General features: G+C 40.3%; 1 protein-coding gene across 7 annotated transcripts in view; it reads left to right on the top strand.

Moving 5' to 3' along the window:
- KDM3A (lysine demethylase 3A) overlaps window positions 1-16,504 on the top strand; it is a 63,842-nt gene that overhangs the window by 14,767 nt on the left and 32,571 nt on the right. For all 7 annotated transcript variants that reach the window (XR_007470815.1, XR_007470814.1, XM_033431342.2 and 4 more), the window contains exons 9-10: window positions 6,131-6,294; window positions 7,875-8,389. Coding sequence is in view for 5 of the 7 variants with exons in the window: in XM_033431342.2 (XP_033287233.1) it covers window positions 6,131-6,294; window positions 7,875-8,389 (679 nt within the window). In the remaining 2 variants the exon portion in view is untranslated. The remainder of the gene's footprint in view (window positions 1-6,130; window positions 6,295-7,874; window positions 8,390-16,504) is intronic.

The following is a 16,504-nucleotide window of genomic DNA, read 5'->3' as shown; positions in this document are numbered from 1 at the left end:
GATCTTGGCCGTAATTTCTATACTCAAGCAGATGGAGATAATATAAGTTTCTGGTTCACTATTTTTGTCAAGAAAAAGTTTTTAGTTTTGATGTTTCCTGAAAATTGTCAATAGATTTGACAGTTTCACCATATGGAGGTATTTTTGAAGATCAATTGAGTTGTGTGTGTCAAATCAGAAGAATGCCTTGCATGAGAGGAGGGGAGGAAGCTTAGAATTCTGAGTAGATTTGGTGTTGAAATAGGACTCCCACCTCAATAATTGAGAGGTTTGATCGGTCATTTATGATTGGGTGAACAAACATACTCACTTTTTGAAGGAAGTGGTTGGTTTGCCATTGCTAATTTCTGCCTAGAAAACTACAGGCTTCTGTGAATGGCACTGTTGAGTTCAAGTACTGGATTTAATTCTATCCTGAAATAGGATTTGGATCAAGAAACTTAAGGCTCTCGGCTTTTCCCTCTCCTCCCTGTTGTAGAGAAGCTGGCCCTCTTTAGCTCTTCAAGTCCTCATGCTTTCTCCAGCCTTAGGACTCACTGTTCTCCTTTCTCTTCTAATCCTAGCTTCACTCTAATTAACTCCCATTTATCTTTCTGATGTGATGTTGCTTCCTCCAGGAAGCCATACCTAACATCTCTACAATCATTGTAACCTATATCCCAGACTAGGTCAAATTCCCTAATTTATTATGCTTTGTAATTACTCGTACATGTCTTCAGGACATCACAGTGTACACAATGGGGCAATTTTATTCAGAATTCCCCAAAGATTAGGCTAGACAGACTAGCCTAATGAGGGGATGGGGGACTGGGGTAGACTTCTCAAGGGAGGGTATAAATGACAGGGTCAAATTTTGAAATCTGGGGGGGAAAAAAGAAACTTAAGGCTTTTTCTTTTTTAATTGAGTTGAATCCTTAGGTCCTATTACAGTACAGATTACTTTTCTCACAACTTAGGTATCCAAATGCACTTGTGTTACATGGAAAGGTTACTGTGTTATAATTGTCAAAAACGCCTTTATGATGCTCTGCTCTAGACTGGAGTTTAGAATTTTATTTTATTTTATTTATTTATTTTTAAAAATATTTATTTCTTTGGCTGCACTAGGTCTTAGTTACAGAATGTGGGATCTTTAGTTGTGGCTTGCGGGACCTAGTTCCCCGACCAGGGATCAAACCCGGGACCCCTGCATTGGGAGTGCGGAGTCTTAACCACTGGGCCACCAGGGAAGTCCCTGGAGTTTAGAATTTTAAAATTGATCAAGTGGATATTGTTAAGATTGTTGGCAGCATTGTAGAGGGAATTTTGGAGCCTGGGTGGGGGCAGGGCAAGGAGAGATGGCATGAGAATGGGTCAGGGTCAGTGAATGCATCTAAGGCTCTGGATCAGGGCAGGCTGGACTACAACATCAACTAGAACCAAAGCAAGCACGTGCTACACAAATACTAAAGAATCTGGGTGGCTAAGATGATTAGCTTTCCTGAGTCTTAAGCCTATGTACAGGCCACAGGAGCTTTGATACTTGATGAGAAACTTTGCAAACCAGGATGTCTGATACCTCTGTCTTCCTTCCAAATGTGCAGGCTTGACCTCAGGTGGTTCAGGAAGGAATGAAGAGGTAATTATGGATATTAGCATTACTACCTTTTCATTTTGCCTTAAAGTTTACAAAGGGGAAGTAATGTAGTAAGGACTGTAAATTGAGGATGTCAGGCAAGTGATTATTGCCTCTTAGAGGCAGACTCACAGGGGATACTGTCAAGTAATCCATGGTATTAGAAGCTGAAAGAGAAACAGAGCAGAATGGTAACCTGTCAGGTTTTGTTCTGGATAAATTGTTAACAGTCTTGCGTAGAGGTAATAAAGGGCAGTTTGGAGAATTTGATTGCATGTTGCCTGCCATGGAGAAGGCATCACTGTAGACATTCAGTAAGATGAAAAGGAGAGCCACATGATGTTATGTTGAGGTGGGGACCAGACCCGAGGAAATGGCATCCTGATGGATCATGGAGAAATCAACCTGGGGTACAAGCAGGACTGGGGTCAGTGGGGACCTCCTGTTGGGGAAGGTGCCAGTTCTTCAAAGTGTCAAGTTTATCCGTGATGTGATAGGCAATTGAGCAAGTAAATTTATAACCTTGAAGGAGGTGCTTGTAAAATATGGTAACATACACGTATGTAAGTGATCCTGTCTTCCTGACTCACGCTCTTGAAGGGCAGGGAGCTTGTGTTTTTGCTCTCTGTCAGCATACTGTCCAGCTCAGTAGGTTTGTGTGCTACTGATTACTGGACACAGTAGAAGCTGTTTTTCCAAAAAGCCTGAACTTTGGTTGGGAGATAAGTTCCTCAACCTATTTGAGCCTTAACTTCAGCATCTAAAATGTGGAAATAAATTTGATGTTTAAAAAAATGTCTGTCTCAGCTCTTAAGAACTATCCTAGTCATCTTCACATTCTAAAGCAATTTGGAGATGGTAAATTTTTACCTGAGTATTGACATTTTAGAAATTATTATTAATTTTTTAATTATAAAAGTTATTCTCCTTTTATATTGCACTTGTTTTCAAAATAAAGATTCTTACATTTTAAAAAAAGTTATTCTCATTTAAAGATATTTAGGAAACCCAGAAAAGCATAGTAAAGAAAAGAAACATCACTCATAATCATACTTTTCAGAGACTCACTATTCACATTTTGGAATACCTGTCTTCCTCCTGTTTTTTTTCTTTTTCTTTTTCCTGTATATTCGTGGAGGCTTTTTTTTTTTTTTTTTTTGTAAACTAAAAGCCATACTCTTGTGTAGCTTCCTTTACAGTATATTGTGAATATTTTCCCATATCCTGGGTGATCCTTGCAATCAGGCAAGTTTTTGGAAACACTGGCCTAGCCTAGATTTCAGGGGAGATGGAGAGGTAAAGGAAGAAGTGGGGAAAGAAAGAGAGTTCATGTACATGTGTGAGTGAAAGGTGAGTACAGTAACACCCTTGGTGCACGTCTCACTGTGTCTGCACTTTCCAGATGTGTTGGACTGGCAAAGAGTTTGGTGCTCTTTGGACGACAGGAGTTGAGGTTGAGGTTGAGAACACTCTTGATTGCTGGGGTGAATACTTTTGGATAAGGTAAACCTGTTTGCCAGTAACATCTGGCTCCTTGAAGGTCTTCTCTGCCTAGCAGACTATTCCTCAGAGTTAGGACGTTGCCTGGTTAATTGAGAGAGTCTGCTAAGGAGTGTGAGCCAGCAGTGTCCTTTTTGGAATATCATTATACGCTCAATTATATTATCTCCGTCTGCTGGCAGGGAGGAACTATTGCCATGACTGGTATAGAAGACCTTCAGGGAAAACTCTTCAGGTAAGAAGAAACTTTGACCCTTGTCAAGTCAGAGGCCAATGCAGTGGTGTGCACGTGGAGATGGGTTTTGGAATCGGAGCCCTATCCCTGTTGAGCTAAACCTCAGTAAAGTTGTAGAGTGATATACTTCATCTTCTTAAAGGAAAAGCATCCGGGTTATGGTAATTCTAACACATGGTGACTGCACCGAGAAACTTTTCAGGATAGTTTTCTGCTCTGAGACAGCTAATCTGTGTGCCAGGCACTGTGGTACAGCACAGCCCTGTACAGTATGCTTCATTACTCTCCTTTTTTCTCATTACTGTCATTCATTACTCCTCGTTATGATGGAGGAAACTGAAGCTTAGAGAGGTTAAATAATGTGCTAGGACGTGTCAGAGACTGGATTCCAACCAGGGTCTAACACCAAAACCCAGTGCTCTTAGCCACCGTGCTGTCGTTGCCACTCCTCTACAAAACCTTTCCTCGGTATGGTGAGGCACCATTGTAAAAACAGCAGAGTCCTCCTCCCTTCCCTCTATTCCTCCATCCTGCTTTCCAACAAATACTTACTGAACACTTAATATGTGCTAGACATTGGTGAGCATTACTGCCTGGTTCTTGAGGTATCTCACAAGACTTAGTTGTAGCTCTTTGAAATACTAAGTGCTAAGAGCATTTATTCATTCATGCATTCCACCAGTCTTTTTTATTGAGCATCTGCTATGTGCCTGGCTTTAAAAGGTATAACAGTGGATACAAGAGCAGGGTCTGTGTCCATAGGGGTTTACTTTTCATTGTGAGGAGACTGACAGTAAAAAGAAGTAACTTAAGGTATTTTCACAGTGTGGTAGTACAGTGAAAGATAGAAACATGGCAATCTAATAAAGCGTAAGGCAGTGGCTTGTGGGACACTGCTTTGGAAAGAGCGATCAGAGATACTGAGGTGACAGTTGAGCAGATTTGGGGGTGAAGGATGGAACCAGCCAACCACATGAAAACTGCCCAGACAGGGGGGATAGAAGTACAAAGGGGCAGGCAAGAAAGAGCTTAGAACATTGAAGACCAGAAAGGAAGCTGGTATGGTTGGAGCACTGTAAACAAATGGAGTGAGATGAGGGGCAGGGTTGGCAGAGACCAGACCATGTAGAATTCTTGGAGGCAGTGGAGTGCCACCATCTGATTGATTTATGTTTTATAAAGATTGCTCTGTGGTAGGATAAATTTCAGATAGGAGGCAAAAGTTTTAGGCAGAAATGGAAGGCAATCAGGCCAGTTAGTATACACATAGTAGTCTAGGGGAAAGATGGTGGTCATGGTGGCCCGGAAAGAAATTTATAGATTCCAGAAACATTTTGGAAATAGAGGCAAGATTTCCTGGTTCATTGATCGGATATGGGAAATGACTTGGAGGGTTTTTTGGCTCGAGCAGTTCAATGGATAAAATGAATAAAAACATCTGATTTCCTCATTTTAAGGATTAGGAAGCTGAGGCCCAGAGAGGTAAAGTTGGCTAGCCCAAGGATGTCCTTGTAATAGCCAAAGCCTCCCCCAAAAAATCCTTCTGGGGAACACTAGGCTGCTAATATTTAACCAAAACTGAGCTAACCTAGTGTAATATATGATCAGATGATTTAGCATTGATACCTTGAAATAGTTGGAAGCTATGCCGAAACTGTAATAGTGATTAAGAAAATTCTTATTTTTCAGATATTCGTATCTAGCATATACTAGACAGTATTTTCAAGGCTGTCAGAGTAAATGTCTGCGAAAAAGATTCATGAGTAGACTACATAGTCTGTATACGGAATTGTGAGGTTTTAAAAATTTACTCAGGGAGGTTCTGCATCAAATTTTAGAAGTTAGTAACTAGAAGATGAAACTTTGAAGATTTTGCAAGTTCAGATTTGGTAGGGTGAATGTAAAGGTCATTGTGGTGTGAAAGAGACGCAGTTGAAAAGGACAACGTGACTTTAAATCTAAGCACATAATGAAGAGGCTGGTGAAGATGGTCAGTGGGTTTCACCTGGTTAAGCCATAGACTGTTTAGTTGTCTGGAGTTGAGTTTAATCTCTTCCTTCTCTTTCCATGGTGGGAAAGTATAAACTGGGTAGTATAAACTGGGAAGAATTTGGTCCGTTATTAATATTTTTGTAAAGTTAAAAGTACACGAAAGTGGAAGGGGACAAGTGTCCTAACTTTGTCCCACAGGCCTGTCATGACTTGATATTTTTTGCAGCTTGGGATGACCTTTGTGACTTGATGAGCTACAAACCAGCAAGAACCATGTCCTCAACCTTTATTGCACTGTAAAGGCTTAAGTTGGTACCCAGTAGGCACCACTGCCTGCAAGAGTCCTATGTGGTCTGGTCTCCTGCCAGTCTACGCAGTAAGTGCGTGGTGGGCACTTAGTAATGTCGAACTGAATGCATGGGAAGCTGCCACCACTTGAAGACTGTTGATTAAAAGCTCACTTCTGCGCATTGCGTTAGTAAAGTAATTGCCACGTGGCTGCATTTTCCCGGCATAGTGATTCAGAGGTCTGAAAGATCAGCCTGTGATCTTTTATAGGAAGACGCAAGTTTCGTGAAAAGCTGGAGTGACTTATTTAATAGCTCTCAGGTATAAGTCCTTAATTTGTGATTTATTACTTGTTCTACCGTCCTGTTCTTTTTATTTGGTGATTTTGGTGTGCTTGTTTACTACTAAACCGAGCGAATAAACTTGAATCTTGCTAGCATTTCGTGATGCCTCAACTAGGGGCTTTCCTTTTAATATCTGTTTGGTTTGGTATCTTTTAGGCCTCTCCCAGTGTGTGTCCTGTACAGTCTGTTCCCACAACAGTTTTTAAGGAGATACTGCTCGGCTGCACTGCAGCCACTCCGCCAAGTAAGGACCCGAGACACCAGAGTACTCCCCAGGCTGCCAACTCGCCACCTAACCTTGGAGCAAAAATTCCTCAAGGGTGAGTAGTTATGATTGAAAAATGTTTAATCATAATACAGAGCACAGTTATTTTAGCCATGGTTCTTCCTGTCTGAGCTGACATTGCTCAGGCGGCAAGACTGACCCTACATTCAGTGTTTACAGAGAGACTCTTAGTGCAGCTAAAAGTTGATGTAATTCCTGCCATTCAGTGTATCTTAGGTTGTCCAGGGAGGTTAGAGTTTCCAGGTTGGTCAGGTGCCTTCAGAGGTGGTAAGTGTAGTAGGCATACAGGACAACATTTAAAGGGTTACAGAAAAGAAAGGGGTGTGAGGAAAGAGGCGCTTTCTTGACGTGATATAGGGAGAATGGTCAATTGAAATACTACAGGCAGCTGTAGAATAATGTCCACTTTCAAGGAAAAGGGAGCAGGTTGGTTGTATGTGGAAGACTGAGGTCAGTGGGAGTGTGGAGAAGAGGGAGACAGGGTCCCAGTGAGTGGTTCTCATCAGCCCAGACCTCAAGTATAGGTGAGAAATGTGGCAGTAGAGAAAATACTAAGTCATGAGGCATAGTTACTAAGTTATAGGTGAATGTAAGTTATAAGTTATAAGAATTCTAAGTTATAAGAAATGTAAAATTTAATCAGAGATTTAAAGTGGCTACAAGGTTAATGGAGAGAAGAGTTTGAAGGGAAGGATCTCTTAGGAGGAGTGGTGGCCTGTGCAGGCAGTGGATAAAAACCTAAGGTAGGGGTCAGAGACTGGTATAGAAAGGTAGGCTTGGAAGACCACTGCAGTAAGGTGGGAGGGTGGGTGAGCACATCGGTTCACTGGGAGGACAGCGGGCTGCTTGGGAGAGAGCTTGGAGGAGGGACACATAGCAGTCAGAGAGAGGGCGGAGTGGTCTTCAGAGCAGAAAGGGGGAGCGGTAAGAAGTTCGGTGGTACCCAAGCAAAGATGTCTAGTGTGGGTACTTAAGTGAGAACAGCTTCTCCAGGATGAGATCCTTTGTTAGAGGCAGGAAAACAAGTGTAACAGGAAAAAAGGACTCTGCATCTTGCTGAGGAAAGAACTTTAGGATGAATTTCAGAGAAACAAAGTTTCTTTAAGGATAACCCCTACTGGGGGTGGAGGGAGTACCAGATGGTTCTGTGAACAAGTACGTAATCAGCTGGCTCTTCTCTTTGCTTTGGGTCTTGATCACTGACCAAACAAGAGTGAAATAGTCCAGTGCTAAGGCTGGTAACACGTTCATAGTCAGATAGGGTATTGCACTGCTGGTGATTTGGGTTCCATGTGATACTCAGTTGTTTTGAGGGAAAGCTAAGGTTCATTTTGCTATGAGAAGTAGAACTAACTTGAAGTAGTTACGGATTTATGAGAACATGCAAACAGGATTTAGGTTTATCTTTTTCTTCGTGTTTAATATATTTTTGCAGAGCCATTGACTGATTACTTTTAACTCCAGCCCACAGAAACCTATCATAAATTCTCTAATATAAGCAGTTTTCTTTCCTCTTTCATACTGGTTACTTCAGGGAACCAAGCAATTATTTTTGGAAGGTAGGGAAGAGATAAAAGAATCCTAGATGCTAGTTTTCATATTACTCTTTTTCAGAAGTCATAAACAGATTTTACCAGAACTTTCTTCCTGTCTAAATACGAAGCCTGAAATACTGAGAACACCAGATGTTGTCTGCAAAGTAGGGTTGCTCTCTTCAAAGTCCTCTCAGATTGGAACTGGAGACTTGAAAACCCTGAGTGAACCAAAGGGAAGCTATACCCAGCTGAAGACAAACACTGACCAGGAAAGCAGCTTGGAATCTTTTCCTCCATCATCGACTGACCTTCCTAGGGAGTGCTTACCTACAAAGGCTTCTTCTATGGCAGAACTGGAAATTGCCAGTACTCCTGAACTGCAGAAGCATCTCGAACATGGACCTTCCACATCTGATGTCCTTTCAAATAAGCCAGAAGAGAAAGCAGATGTCAATAGTAATAGTCCTAATTGTTGTGTAGAAAAAAAGGTAGAACCTTCAACTTTAGGTTGCCAGTCACAGAATTTAAAGGAGTCTTCAGCAAAAGTAGATACTGAAAGCTGTTGTACAAGAAGCAACAATAAAATCCAGAATGGTGAGTGTTTCTGCATATCTTTATTGGTAGAAGGTAAGAAATGGTTGTCAGTACGTACATATCATCTTCTTACCTTATGAGAAAATGACTGTAGAAAAAGTTCATACAATCAAAAAAGTTCAAAGAAGAAAGTAAAATCCCTAAATCTTCTCAGAAATGATTACTTTTAACATTTTGGTGGACTTAGTTCCATGTATATAGAAACACAGATAAACTATTACACAAATGGGTTCATACCAACAGTTTTACCCAGTGCATTAGCGTAGGTGCCTCTCAACATTTTAAAGTCTGCAAGGATTCCATTATATGCATTTACCGTATGACTTAGGTGGTTCCCAGTTTTTGGTTTAAGAAAATAATTTTGAAATAAAATCTAAAGTGATCTGATGATTGCTTTATCTTCAGCCTATTACTTATCTTTCTGTGACATCCAGGTTGGAGTGAAGGAAGTGATTGAAATTTTATGCTCACACAGGTAGTCCAGATTTGAAATTTTTTTATAAAGGGAATTGCGGGCTTCCCTGGTGGCACAGTGGTTGGGAGTCCGCCTGCTGATGCAGGGGACACGGGTTCGTGCCCCGGTCCGGGAAGATCCCACATGCCGCGGAGTGGCTGGGCCCGTGAGCCATGGCCGCTGAGCCTGCGCGTCCGGAGCCTGTGCTCCGCAACGGGAGAGGCCACGACAGTGAGAGGCCCGCGTACCGCAAAAAAAAAAAAAGGGAATTGCATCACCACCTCTAGAAAAGGGATTTTTATTTAAAGAATTTAAGGACAGTGCTGAAACACCAGGCAGAGTCTCTTTGCTTAAGCGGAGGTCCGGCTGCACCCACAATTTAGAACTAAGTACTCTTCTTATAGAGAAAATGGCACATGTATTTCACACGACTTATGTTAAGTTTGAGGATGAATATCAGTGATGGTAGTTATCAGATGCTCTCTTACTAGAATTAATAGAACTAAATGGCTTCAGTGTGTCAGAAGTTTCAGGCCTATTACAGTTTAAAAATAGACTTGATAATTGTCAGCTGTGTGGGAAAATTAACTTGAAAAAAAACTTAATAAAAACGCTATTCATTTGGGTAAGTAACAAATGAATAATCCACACTCTAGCTTTTCCTACAGGCCTCTGAAACTAGAGGTAGATTTGACTGGGGGTCTTTTTGAAGTAGAGTTGGAGGAATTGGAAAACAACTTTCCTTGCTGAGTAATACTTCTAACCCAGCTTGTTCATTCTTGAGGCTTAAGTTGATATAGCTGGTAATTTGCACAAAATTAATTGCATAAGGTTCTACTGTTCCTCAGGAGTTATGTAACTCCCCAAAGAAAGCGAATATTCATAACCATGTCCCTGTTCTATTTCTTTATTCTTTTTGAGTCATCAGCCCTCACATTCAGCTAGTTTTTAAGGCAAACTATTTTAATATGTGAAGAAACAAAGTTCTGGACCGGTAAGCACATTATAGGTATAGAAGTGAGTTTCAGAGCCCAGCTTTGTCTTTTTTAATATGTTGTGCAGCTGTGCTCCAACTAAAATGATTTTAAGAGAAATGAAAAGCCACTCCACAGCCTGGTGCATGCTGTCTACTGGGACTTCTGGCTGAGGAGTAAGACAGTGTGATCAGAAGCCTGCCAGGATCTCTGTGCCGTTTCCACCAGTATTGCTTGTGGGTGTGGAGAGACTCGACTGGAAACTGTTCCTCTGCCGTGTGTGTCCTTGCTTGCTTAGGGGTTAGAAAACAAAAACAAGCTGGAGTTGAACAGCTGCCCTCTTTCTGTTTAGTAGACGTGTGGCTCCTCAGAAGTTGGTGTTGCTTTTTTCCCTTGGCTCTGCTCTGAATTGAGTCCTTGATTGGGGATCAGGTGTTCCTCTCCTCACTGAAGAGCTAGATTTAGATAGTTCAACTTGCTTATTTCTAGGTATTTCCTCTTTTAAGCCCAGGCAGAACAGATAAGATAATCTCTGGACTCGGTCTGGGAAAACCTGGTCCACTCAAAGGATGATGTGTTTCCAATATCTGAGTAATTAAAATTCCATCCTGAACTACTGATTTCTTTATTTTCCCTCCTTTCTTGCTTTACCTTCTCTTTCACTAACTGAATGCGAATGTTTAAGGGGGTCAAGGCCTGATGGCATCCATTTAGCATTTTACACTGTGCTCTAGTCATGCTTTAAAAGAGAGGTAAGATTAGAACACCTCTAAGGTAATTATTAAAGGTGCTTATATTATTTAAAGCCTTCTTTGGTTTGAGATCTTTCTTCTAGTTTCTTTCAAGACTCCTTACCACCGTCTCCTACCCATCTCTTGACTGGGTCCCCAGAAGTTGTGTTTTTGTTTTTTGTTTGCCTAAGAATCAACTTTCCTCTTCTCAGCTCCCTTGGACCCCGAGAAAAGGTCTTTTCTGTCGGGGTTTTTTTTTTTTTTTAAACATCTTTATTGGGGTATAATTGCTTTACAATGGTGTGTTAGTTTCTGCTTTATAACAAAGTGAATCAGTTATACATATACATATGTTCCCATATCTCTTCCCTCTTGCGTCTCCCTCCCTCCCACCCTCCCTATCCCACCCCTCCAGGCGGTCACAAAGCACCGAGCTGATATCCCTGTGCCATGCGGCTGCTTCCCACTAGCTATCTACCTTACGTTTGTTAGTGTATATATGTCCATGCCTGTCTCTCGCCCTGTCACAGCTCACCCTTCCCCCTTCCCATATCCTCAAGTCCGTTCTCCAGTAGGTCTGTGTCTTTATTCCTGTCTTACCCCTAGGTTCTTCATGACATTTTTTTTTCTTAAATTCCATATATATGTGTTAGCATACGGTATTTGTCTTTCTCTTTCTGACTTACTTCACTCTGTATGACAGACTCTAGGTCTATCCACCTCATTACAAATAGCTCAATTTCTTTTTATGGGTGAGTAATATTCCATTGTATACATGTGCCACATCTTCTTTATCCATTCATCCGATGATGGGCACTTAGGTTGTTTCCATCTCCGGGCTATTGTAAATAGAGCTGCAATGAACATTTTGGTACATGACTCTTTTTGAATTTTGGTTTTCTCAGGGTATATGCCCAGTAGTGGGATTGCTGGGTCATATGGTAGTTCTATTTGTAGTTTTCTAAGGAACCTCCCTACTGTTCTCCATAGTGGCTGAACCAATTCACATTCCCACCAGCAGTGCAAGAGTGTTCCCTTTTCTCCACACCCTCTCCAGCATTTATTGTTTCTAGATTTTTTGATGATGGCCATTCTGACTGGTGTGAGATGATATCTCATTGTAGTTTTGATTTGCATTTCTCTAATGATTAATGATGTTGAACATTCTTTCATGTGTTTATTGGCAGTCCGTATATCTTCTTTGGAGAAATGTCTGTTTAGGTCTTCTGCCCATTTTTGGATTGGGTTGTTTGTTTTTTTGTTATTGAGCTGCATGAGCTGCTTGAAATTTTGGAGATTAATCCTTTGTCAGTTGCTTCATTTGCAAATATTTTCTCCCATTCTGAGGGTTGTCTTTTGGTCTTGTTTATGGTTTCCTTTGCTGTGCAAAAGCTTTTAAGTTTCATTAGGTCCCATTTGTTTATTTTTATTTCCATTTCTCTAGGAGGTGGGTCAAAAAGGATCTTGCTGTGATTTATGTCATAGAGTGTTCTGCCTATGTTTTCCTCTAAGAATTTGATAGTTTCTGGCCTTACATTTAGGTCTTTAATCCATTTTGAGCTTATTATTGTGTATGGTGTTAGGGAGTGATCTAGTCTCATACTTTTACATGTACCTGTCCAGTTGTCCCAGCACCACTTACTGAAGAGGCTGTCCCTTCTCCACTGTACATTCCTGCCTCCTTTATCAAAGATAAGGTGACCATATGTGTGTGGGTTTATCTCTGGGCTGTCTACCCTGTTCCATTGATTTATCTTTCTGTTTTTGTGCCAGTACCATACTGTCTTGATTACTGTATCTTTGTAGTATAGTCTGAAGTCAGGGAGCCTGATTCCTCCATCTCCGTTTTTCGTTCTCAAGATTGCTTTGGCTATTCGGGGTCTTTTGTGTTTCCATACAAATTGTGAAATGTTTTGTTCTAGTTCTGTGAAAAATGCCAGTGGTAGTTTGATAGGGATTGCATTGAATCTATAGATTGCTTTGGATAGTAGAGTCATTTTCACAATGTTGATTCTTCCAATCCAAGAACATGGTATATCTCTCCATCTATTTGTATCATCTTTAATTTCTTTCATCAGTGTCTTATAATTTTCTGCATACAGGTCTTTTCTCTCCTTAGGTAGGTTTATTCGTAGATATTTTATTCTTTCTGTTGCAATGGTAAATGGGAGTGTTTTCTTGATTTCACTTTCAGATTTTTCATCCTTGGTGTATAGGAATGCAAGAGATTTCTGTGCATTAATTTTGTATCCTGCTACTTTACCAAATTCATTGATTAGCTCTAGTAGTTTTCTGGTGGCATCTTTAGGATTCTCTACGTATAGTATCATGTCATTTGCAAACAGTGACAGCTTTACTTCTTCTTTTCCGATTTGGATTCCTTTTATTTCCTCTTCTTCTCTGATTGCTGTGGCTAAAACTTCCAAAACTATGTTGAATAAGAGTGGTGAGAGTGGGCAACCTTGTCTTGTTCCTGATCTTAGTGGAAATGCTTTCAGTTTTTCACCATTGAGGATGATGTTGAATGTGGGCTTGTCATATATGGCCTTTACTATGTTGAGGAGAGTTCCCTCTATGCCTACTTTCTGCAGGGTTTTTATCATAAATGGGTGTTGAATTTTGTCAAAAGCTTTCTCTGCATCTCTTGAGATGATCATATGGTTTTTCTCCTTCAATTTGTTAATATGGTTTATCACATTGATAGATTTGTGTATATTGAAGAATCCTTGTATTCCTGGAATAAACCCCACTTGATCATGGTGTATGATCCTTTTAATGTGCCGTTGGATTCTGTTTGCTAGTATTTTGTTGAGGATTTTTGCATCTATGTTCATCAGTGATATTGGCCTGTAGTTTTCTTTCTTTGTGACATCCTTGTCTGGTTTTGGTATCAAGGTGATGGTGGCCTCGTAGAATGAATTTGGGAGTGTTCCTCCCTCTGCTATATTTTGGAAGAGTTTGAGAAGGATAGGTGTTGGCTCTTCTCTAAATGTTTGATAGAATTTGCCTGTGAAGCCATCTGGTCCTGAGCTTTTGTTTGTTGGAAGATTCTTAATCACAGTTTCAATTTCAGTGCTTGTGATTGGTCTGTTCATATTTTCTATTTCTTCCTGATTCAGTCTTGGCATGTTGTGCATTTCTAAGAATTTGTCCATTTCTTCCAGGTTGTCCATTTTATTGGCATAGAGTTGATTGTAGTAATCTCTCATGATCCTTTTTATTTCTGCAGTGTCAGTTGTTACTTCTCCTTTTTCATTTCTAATTCTATTGATGTGAGTCTTCTCCCTTTTTTCCTTGATGAGTCTGGCTAATGGTTTATCTATTTTGTTTATCTTTTCAAAGAACCAGATTTTAGTTATTGATCTTTGCTATTGTTTCCTTCATTTCTTTTTCATTTATTTCTGATCTGATTTTTATGATTTCTTTCCTTCTGCTAACTTTGGGGGTTTTTTGTTCTTCTTTCTCTAATTGCTTTAGGTGCGAGGTTAGGTTGTTTATTCGAGATGTTTCCTGCTTCTTAAGGTGGGCTTGTATTGCTATAAACTTCCCTCTTAGAACTGCTTTTGCTGCATCCCATAGGTTTTTGGGTCGTTGTGTCTCCATTGTCATTTGTTTCTAGGTATTTTTTTATTTCCTCTTTGATTTCTTCAGTGATCACTTCGTTATTAAGTAGTGTATTGTTTAGCCTCCATGTGTTTGTATTTTTTACAGATCTTTTCCTGTAATTGATATCTAGTCTCATGGTGTTGTGGTCGGAAAAGATACTTGATACGATTTCAATTTTCTTAAATTTACCAAGGCTTGATTTGTGACCCAAGATATGATCTGTCCTGGAGAATGTTCCATGAGCACTTGAGAAAAATGTGTATTCTGTTGTTTTTGGATGGAGTGTCCTATAAATATCAATTAAGTCCATCTTGTTTAATGTATCATTTAAAGCTTGTGTTTCCTTATTTATTTTCATTTTGGATGATCTGTCCATTGGTGAAAGTGGGGTGTTAAAGTCCCCTACTATGAATGTGTTACTGTTGATTTCCCCTTTTATGGCTGTTAGTATTTGCCTTATGTATTGAGGTGCTCCTATGTTGGGTGCATACATACTTACAATTGTTATATCTTCTTGGATCGATCCCTTGATCATTATGTAGTGTCCTTCTTTGTCTCATCTAATAGTCTATTTCAAAGTCTATTCTGTCTGATATGAGAATTGCTACTCCAGCTTTCTTTTGGTTTCCATTTGCATGGAATATCTTTCCCCTTACTTTCAGTCTGTATGTGTCTCTAGGTCTGAAGTGGGTCTCTTGTAGACAGCCTATATAAGGGTCTTGTTTTTGTATCCATTCAGCCAATCTGTGTCTTTTGGTGGGAGTATTTAGTCCATTTACATTTAAGGTAATTATTGATATGTTCCTATTCCCATTTTCTAAATTGTTTTGGGTTCATTATTATAGGTCTTTTCCTTCTCTTGTGTTTCTTGCCTAGAGAAGTTCCTTTAGCATTTGTTGTAAAGCTGGTTTGGTGGTGCTGAACTCTCTCAGCTTTTTCTTGTCTGTAAAGGTTTTAATTTCTCCATCAAATCTGAATGAGATCCTTGCTGGGTAGAGTAATCTTGGTTGCAGGTTTTTCTCCGTCATCACTTTCAGTATGTCCTGCCACTCCCTTCTGGCTTTCAGAGTTTCTGCTGAGAGATCAACTGTTAACCTTATGGGGATTCCCTTGTGTGTTGTTTTTCGCTTGCTGCTTTTAATATGCTTTCTTTGTACATAATTATTGACAGTTTGATTAATATGTGTCTTGGCGTATTTCTCCTTGGATTTATCCTGTATGGGACTCTCTGTGCTTCCTGGTCTTGATTAACTATTTCCTTTCCCATATTAGGGAAGTTTTTAATTATAATCTCTTCAAATATTTTCTCAGTCCCTTTCTTTTTCTCTTCTTCTTCTGGAACCCCTATAATTCAAATGTTGGTGCGTTTAATGTTATCCCAGAGGTCTCTGAGACTGTCCTCAGTTCTTTTCATTCTTTTTTCTCTATTCTGCTCTGCAGTAGTTATTTCCACTATTTTATCTTCCAGGTCACTTATCCGTTCTTCTGCCTCAGTTATTCTGCTATTGATCTCATCTAGAGTCTTTTTCATTTCATTTATTGTGTTGTTCTTCATTGTTTGTTTCATCTTTAGTTCTTCTAGGTCCTTGTTAAATGTTTCTTGCATTTTGTCCATTCTATTTCCAAGATTTTGGATCATCTTTACTATCATTATTCTGAATTTCAGGTAGACTGCCTATTTCCTCTTCATTTGTTAGGTCTGGTGCATTTTTATCTTGCTCCTTCATCTGCTGTGTGTTTTTCTGTCTTCTCATTTTGCTTATCTTACTGTGTTTGGGGTCTCCTTTTTGCAGGCTGCCGGTTCGTAGTTCCTGTTGTTTTTGATGTCTGTCCCCAGTGGCTAAGGTTGGTTCAGTGGGTTGTGTAGGCTTCCTGGTGGAGGGGACTAGTGCCTGTGTTCTGGTGGATGGGGCTGGATCTTGTCTCTCTAGTGGGCAGGTCCACGTCTGGTGGTGTGTTTTGGGGTGTCTGTGGACTTATTATGGTTTTAGGCAGCCTCTCTGCTAATGGGTGGGGTTGTGTTCCTGTTTTGCTAGCTGTTTGGCATAGGTTGTCCAGCACTGTAGCTTGCTGGTCGTTGAGTGAAGCTGGGTGCTGGTGTTGAGATGGAGATCTCTGGGAGATTTTCGCCGTTTGATATTATGTGGAGCTGGGAGGTCTCTTGTTGACCAGTGTCCTGAAGTTGGCTCTCCCACCTCAGAGGCACAGCACTGACTCCTGGCTGCAGCACTAAGAGCCTTTCATCCACACGGCTCAGAATAAAAGGGAGAAAAAGTAGAGAGAAAGAATTAGTAGAAGTAGGAAGAAAGAAAGAAAGAAGGGAAGGAAGGAAGGAAGGAAGAAAGAAGGA

Source organism: Orcinus orca, chromosome 13 (genome assembly GCF_937001465.1).
Source record: "Orcinus orca chromosome 13, mOrcOrc1.1, whole genome shotgun sequence".
In the NCBI taxonomy this organism is placed as follows: domain Eukaryota; kingdom Metazoa; phylum Chordata; class Mammalia; order Artiodactyla; family Delphinidae; genus Orcinus; species Orcinus orca.
This window is presented reverse-complemented; position numbering and strand designations above follow the sequence as displayed.